This window comes from Squalius cephalus, assembly GCF_949319135.1.
Source record: "Squalius cephalus genome assembly, chromosome: 24".
In the NCBI taxonomy this organism is placed as follows: Eukaryota; Metazoa; Chordata; class Actinopteri; order Cypriniformes; family Leuciscidae; genus Squalius; species Squalius cephalus.
In genome coordinates, this window is record NC_137145.1 from 6,597,556 (window position 1) to 6,604,905 (window position 7,350).

The window sequence follows — 7,350 nt, forward strand, 5'->3', positions numbered from 1 at the left end:
GGTTAAGCTTTTAATTATAATGAAAAGCATTGAGTGAATGTCAGATGACTGTCTACACACAGCACTCTTGGTAATGTTTACATGCTGCTGTTCCTCTTAGAGGAAGACTAGCCACTTTTATTTAGTTACATTCGCAACGATAACTGGTTAATATAATATTACCCTGCTAGTTCACACTTAATTATTTACTCATTGCATTTTACATTAGTTTGATTGTATTCTCAATTATTTTATTAAACTGATATCTTGTCGGACACTAATTTCCCATGATGGTTAACTAACAATAAAATCTTTCCAACTACAAAATAATTAAAATAACCGTTATTACATCAGAAATGCAAGAGAATATTATTTGCTAGTGTGCTAAGTTTTGTCATGTAAGAGACCTGTGTTAATAAATTATGATGACAGTTTTCTTTTTTATATTTTATTACTATTATTATTTCTCGAACATATGTACATAATAAAGGAACTTTTATTGACAACAGTCTTTTTTTCCGCCCGGACCAAAACGTCATCAAGAAGCGCGGCGGCAACCCGTTCAAAACAAACGTTCATATGTCGCAAGGAAGGATGATAGAAGCCGCTTTCAGAAGTAGAACAGGAGCAACGCACTTTGATTGTCTGCCATAGTAATACTCCGCCGACCATTTGAAGAGCAACTGCCACCAGTAAGATCTTCAAAATCCCCAAATATTTGTATAATAAATAAATCTGTTTGTATTGATACGTGCGGAACAGTGTGATTCTCTTTCGTTTGTCTCATATTGCATAAATTGCATGTTTGTCATTTGCTGATCAGAAACTAAGCGCTGCTAAATGCCTTTTAATAAGAATATAGAGATTTTCTGTTTTCTCATTTGCAATGCTTGCATTAAGAGTGTGATGGTGGACTATATTTGACACTTCTCATGCAGGAATGCCGAGCTCTTGCCCTGAGTGTGGCTCGTCCAGTGTGGTGGAGGATGATCTGTACTCTCAGAGGCAGTGGGTGTGTGAGGACTGTGGCTCAGTGGTCGAGGAGGGCCTTCTGACTACCTTACTGAGCGATGAGACCCAGGGCAGAGGTAACCCAGCACGGGATATTTCGCATTGAACTGATCCTAATTCACTCTGCTTGAAAGCTTCTGCTTTAACACCTGTTTCATTTTATCCAGATGTGCCCTATCATGCTTCCACGGAGGAGATCAAGAAACCGTGCAGAAATCTAATTGCTGGTAAGATCAATGGCTCACGTTTAATCATCATTGGGTAACACTTAACAATAAGATCCCGCTAGTTAATGCATTAACTAACAATGAATGAGCAATATATTTTTTACAGTATTTATTCATATTTGTTAATATTATCTAATAAAAATACAACTGTTCATTGTTAGTTAAAGGGATAGTTCACTTTGAAATTAAATTTTAGCTAAAGTTTTAGCTTACCTCAAGGGCATCCAAGATGTAGGTGTCTTTTTTTCCGCAGTAGTTTCAATTTTGATATTTTTAGGTCAAACCGTTCTTGTCTGTCAGTCATATAATGCAGGTCTATGGTCACGGTCTCAAAGAGCATGCACAGAGTCCAAATTAAACAATTCCCCATCGTCCAAATTAAACAATTCCCCATCGTAAGTACACATTGATGGCCTAAGACACGAAACGAGCGGTTTGTGTGAGAAAACGAACGGTATTTATATCGCTTTTCTTCTTACAAGCACTATTTTATTTCTGTTATAGTTTTAGTAATTTTAGTACTTCAATCTTTCTCATTTAGTTGCAAAGGCAGCATTTCTAAAACATTTTTTTCTAATATATTAAAATTTTCATCTTATATTGATTTATTTTCAGCTTTATTTGTTACCTACATTTATTTTAATAGTTTTAGTACAAAAGTTAAAGGGTTTGCTGGCTTTTCATGGTTTTGAATTTTGTTATGCAATTGTAATTTTTCAGTTACACTTTATTTTACAGTGTCCTTGTTACATATGTTACATGTACTTACCATAGTAAGAACAGAAAATTATGCATAATTACATGCAACTAACCCTAAACCAAACCCTAACCCTATAGCAAGTATGTGTAGTTAATTAATATTACTGAGTACTTAAATATAGAATTATGACACCTTAAAATAAAGTGTAACCAATTTTTCTCTTCTTTTTTTCTGTCTCTCCAGGCTTCATTCGGGTGCGTGCGATGTGCCGTATCCTCAGGTTATCCAACGACATGGAGTCGGAAGTAGTGAGTCTGTTTGAGCGCGCTTACAATCTCCCGAACTTCCTCCATGTGACCATAACCAAGAAAGAAGTGTTGGGAGGCTGTTGCATACTCTGCGTCTGTCGCCAGAGAAACTGGCCTGTTTCCATGGGAACCGTTGCTTACCTGTTGGGGGCGGACAGTTCGGTGATAGGCACGGTATATCAGGAGCTCATAAAGAGTCTGAACATTAAGGCCACCACTACAGGCATCACAGACCTGATGGAGAGCTTCTGCTACGAGTAAGGCTGACGCCATCTCGACTTCCACAATATTTTAATCAATGTAAAAGTCTGTTTGTTTACTTGCAGTGTTTTTGTAGTTTTAAGCTGGGTCCTCAACAGGTTGAGGAGGTGCTCTCTGAAACCCCCCAGCGGCTGCTGGACCGGATGTCTGCTTTGATTGAACTTGCTTCTGACACCTGGATCGTGACGGGACGCCAGCCTTTGCCTCTTCTCATGGGATCAGTGTATGTGGCCTGGCAGTCGCTCAATCCTTCGGTGAGTGACGTAATATTCTGATGAGTGTGTGTTTCTGAAAGCGAGACATTTGTGTTCAAAGAAAACGATGCAGTTTGTAAGATGATGAAATCGGGCAACATAAAACAAATGTGCACTACCATTCAGAAGTTTTTTTTTTTTTTTTTTTTTTTTTTTTTTTTTTTAAAGGGGTGGTATAATGTCCTTTTCACAAGATGTAAAATAAGTCTGTGATGTCCCCAGTGTATGTGAAGTTTTAGTTCAAAATACCCCACAGATATTTTTATATAGCATGTTAAAATTGTCCCTTTTTGAGGGTGAGCAAAAACGCACCGTTTTTGTGTGTGTTCCTTTAAATGCAAATGAGCTGCTGCTCCCGGCACAGAGGGCGGAGCTTCAAGAGCTCGTGTCCTTTTACCTCACACAAACATGCACTGGAAATGTCAATGTTTATGTTCAAACTGGAGTCAGTCGATGATGGAGAGACTCAAGAAGTAGTGACAACGTAGAATGCAACAGGACATTTCTGATTGGTTAGTTATCTTCTAGTCATTGATTAGCATATTCTGTCATGATAATCTATAAATCGCGCTCCCGGGGGTGGGGTTTATGTACATTTTAGGGTTGGTGATGTCACTAACCCGGGAGGAATCTCGTGTAGTCTCTACCAGCCGTTTGTTGTAGTCCTTAAAAACAATTTCTTTAAAAGAAATGAATGCTTTTATTCAGTAAAGACACTTTAAATTGATCAAAAGTGACAGTAAAGACATTTATAATGTTACAAAAGATATCAAATAAATGTTGAAGTTCTTTGTTGAAAGTATATAATGTGATATTAAACAGCACAACTGTTTTCAACATTAACAATCAGAAATGTTTCTTGAGCAGCAAAATCAGCATATTAGAATGATTTCTGAAGGATCATGTGACACTGATATGGAAGCCCATTTCTGTCACATAAGGGGAAAAAGTTTGAAATTGTCAATTTTGTCTCACAATTTTGCCTTTTTAGTCTCATGATTTCAATGTCATAAATTTGACTTCGTATGTCATTTCAATTTAGTTAGACAAATTAGAATTTGTATTTATCTCATAGACCTTTTAAGTCACAATTTTGACTTCAATCTCATATTTTAATGTCATAATTATTATTTTTTTTAAATAAATTTTGATTTGTCACAATTTTGACAATCTTATAATTTCGATGTCATAATTTACATTTTTAGCCATATCATGATTGACTTTTTAATCTCATAATTTCGATTTAGTATGTCATAATTTTGACGTTAATTTCACCTTTTTGTGTCATTTTGAATCGTTTCATTGACTGATAATTTCGACTATCTCATAATTTCAGTTTATTATTTAAATTTTAAATTAAAACTTTTTAAATGCTAGGTTTTGACCTTTTGTTCTCAATTTTGATGTCAAATTTGACATTTTAAATTTAGTATGTCAATTTCGACTTTATCTCATAATTGAATTTTTAATTCATAATTTCAATTTAGTATTTCCATTTCTAAGTTTTTAAATGGTAATTTTGACTTTTTAGTCAGTTTCGATTAGTCAATTTCAATTTGTCATAATTATGCGGTGGAAATGGGCTTCCTTACACTGAAGACTGGACTAATGATGCTGAAAATTACAGCTATTTTAAATTCATTTTTTGATCAAATAAACGCAGCCTTGGTGAGCATAAGAGACTTTCAAAAACATAAAAAACCCCACATATACCAACATAACCACATAAAACATATACCAACCCCACACTTTGAATGGTAGTTTAAACATGCATTTATTCTATTTGAGTGACTGTGATGAATAGAAAGTGAATTTTAGCTTTTGCAAAAAAAGCATAAACATTACATTACACTGGTTTTTCCTGAAGGGAAATGTTGATCGAATTATTCACGATTGTTGAATCTTTTGCAGGCCCGCATGAAATACTCCTTCACTAAGTTCTGCAAGATTGGAAAAGCACCGGAGCAGTCGTGGCGCAGAAGCCGAGATACGGCCCTGAAGCGTGTGAGCGAGCTGCTGGAGGTGTTGTGTAAACTGGGCCGAGAGCTGCCGTGGCTGAGGGGCGTCCCGGTGGAGCCCAAAACCGTGACCACGCTGGTGGAGGACATCCTGAAGCACCGCAGGGCTTTGCTCTCGAGGGCCATTCAAAAATACCAACAACAGCTGCAAAATCAACTCTCAGAGACCCAAACGACAGAATGTGACGACGACCCATCAGAGTCGAACCGCTGCGAACCGCCTTCCTCAGAGAGCTCTGACCAGGCCGAATGCGAGAACCCTGCTGATGAAGAAGCTACGGATTGTCAACTTCCACCGAGCCACTGGGGTAAAAGCCACTTGTTTTTACCCCCCTGCGTGAAGAGTCGCAAGCGGCAGAGGGTGGACGTTCCACAGCTGGAAGTGACCGGAGACGAAGACATATCGGACAGTGAAATTGAATCATACATTCGCTCTCCGGGTGAGATTAAATTGTATCTAAAGGCTCAGAAGGAGCTAAAGCAAGAGTAATTGTCATTTCGTTTACACATAATTAATTACTGCTGATTCGTTTTTCGTTACATTGTTATTTCTTTTTTGTTACATGGATTTAGTTGTTTTGTAAATCGTACAGATTTGTATTAATAAAAATATTTTTGTCTGAACTGATATATTTCTCTATTATTTTTGTACTGTTTTTAGATTGCAAAGCAATGCCCTTTTATCCTGGTTAGAATCATTGAATAAGTGCTGTTATGAATAGCTGCTTGCGCAGGAAGTAGTTTATAATCTTGCCGGAGCCTGTGATTTCATATTATTTGATTGGCGCTGGATGCCTTTGACGTAAATAACAGCCTCTAACGCCCCGGTGTCCAAAACAAATTGATTTTCCTTTGCCATCGTCCATCGAATGTATTATTCCAGGATAGTTCATTTCCGAGACCTTGATATTATTAGCGTCCAAGTCACAGCTGTTCCTGCTCACGTCGTGTGTGTGTGTGTGTGTGTGTGTGTGTGTGATGGAATCATTAATATCAGCCGTTTTCATTCTTTCATTTGCTTGAGGCTGTGATACAGACCATTTAAATTGTCCTGCAGGTGTGTGATCTTGACTACAATGATTTTAAGTGCTTGTTCTCATTATGTTGTCGTATCTGTGTGCTCCTTCAGGAGATATTTTCGTTTAAGATCAATAGCTGCTTTGAATAAAAGGCTTTCTGGCAATTTGAGCTCATTCAAGGACTTGTATTCTGATGTCTGATGCATGAGCCCCATTTCTAAAGCGTGCGTACGCGCAGATTTGATTTTAGATTGTGCAAACACTGAAATCCACTCCAACATTCATATTTATTAAAACGGTCTTTGATGTGGAAAAGTGCTTAGCGTCAAGTCAGGGTCTGGTTATAATGGTAGTGTACACTGAACATCCAAAAATCAGCAAAACACCAATTGATTAAAAGGAAATCTTTATTTATTCTTTAATGGATAGCATGCAATAATTTAAACAGCTTGTTGCAGAAGCTTTGTCTTCGAAGCACAGATGAATCAGTTTACTTTTTTGTTGGTTTCCATCATGATGCATCAGACTTTAGCATTGTTGGTTATGCACTGCACATACACAGAGCTCTAGTGCATTGAATGATTACAAATCCTTAAGCAGGAAATTGCTAATGGAAAAGTGAATGGCAAAAAAGTAGTCTGGACTCTCAAAGTCAACATGAAAGGTATCTGGTTTTATTGTGCATTATTTCAAAGAAAGAGCTTTTTTTTTTTTTTGCAATGTCATCTCGCAGTGAAATGTAATAGCTGAAGTCACCAGAGACACTTTCCCTGATGAATATCCATTGAATTTCCTGTTCCGCTCATAAAAACATAACATTGCAGAAGAAAAATTGGTTGTGAATGCTATTTCATGTTGATTTCACCCTTGTGGATCCTTTGAAAACGGCCTAACAATGTTAGAATCATTTGTTACAATGTCAATAAATAGCAGTAATGAATCAGTCGAGTTAACACAGCCGTCCTAATGGAGCATCCTTCAATTACATTAAGACTATGTCCACACTAATCAAGTCCATCCATTTGAAAATGCCGTTTTCACGTTGTAGTGATGTGAAAACAGGTATTTGAACACGATGACGCATGTTTAGTCATGTGACGCATATTGTACCCATACAGTAGATATCTAGGAGTAGTACGTTTACTCGACAACGATGTACAAAAAACGGAAACGTTTTTTTGCGTTAAGGATGACAATGCTCTCAAAACGATAACCATTCACACAGATCCGCGAGAACGACTAAAAACGAGCAGGAAGTCACTGTTTTCACAAATGCACATTTCTGTAGTTTATACAGAGATGATAATGGTATGGTTTTCAAAAACTTGCATTTTGGGGCTGTTTACTCACCATTTTCAACAAAAAAAGAAAACTTTTAATGCGTTTTGGCCGTTCATTTACACGACAACATCGTTTTGGGGGCCTGAAAACACAAACTTTTGGAAACAGGATTCAAATGCAAGTTTTTGAAAGCGATACCGTTATCATCTCCGTGCAAACTACAAAAATGTGAATTTGTGAAAACTGTGACATGCTTATTATTTGTTCAGTCTATAGGCACCTAGTGTTTCTT

The 7,350-nt window shown here is 37.1% G+C and overlaps 1 protein-coding gene across 4 annotated transcripts; it reads left to right on the plus strand.

Moving 5' to 3' along the window:
• Positions 1-516: 516 nt before the first annotated feature.
• brf2 (BRF2 general transcription factor IIIB subunit) lies at positions 517-5,950 on the plus strand. Of its 4 annotated transcripts, none has more exons than XM_079861759.1 (6): positions 517-595; positions 918-1,067; positions 1,158-1,217; positions 2,161-2,482; positions 2,563-2,740; positions 4,652-5,385. In XM_079861759.1, exons 1-6 carry the CDS (start codon positions 559-561, stop codon positions 5,246-5,248), a joined length of 1,344 nt encoding a protein of 447 aa, XP_079717885.1. In that variant the 5' UTR covers positions 517-558; the 3' UTR covers positions 5,249-5,385. The 4 variants fall into 4 exon arrangements, with proteins under 4 accessions (XP_079717885.1, XP_079717886.1, XP_079717888.1 ...); XM_079861760.1 differs by having other exon boundaries at positions 523-671; positions 4,652-5,950; XM_079861762.1 differs by lacking the exon at positions 517-595 and adding an exon at positions 602-730.
• The last annotated feature ends 1,400 nt before the right edge of the window (positions 5,951-7,350 follow it).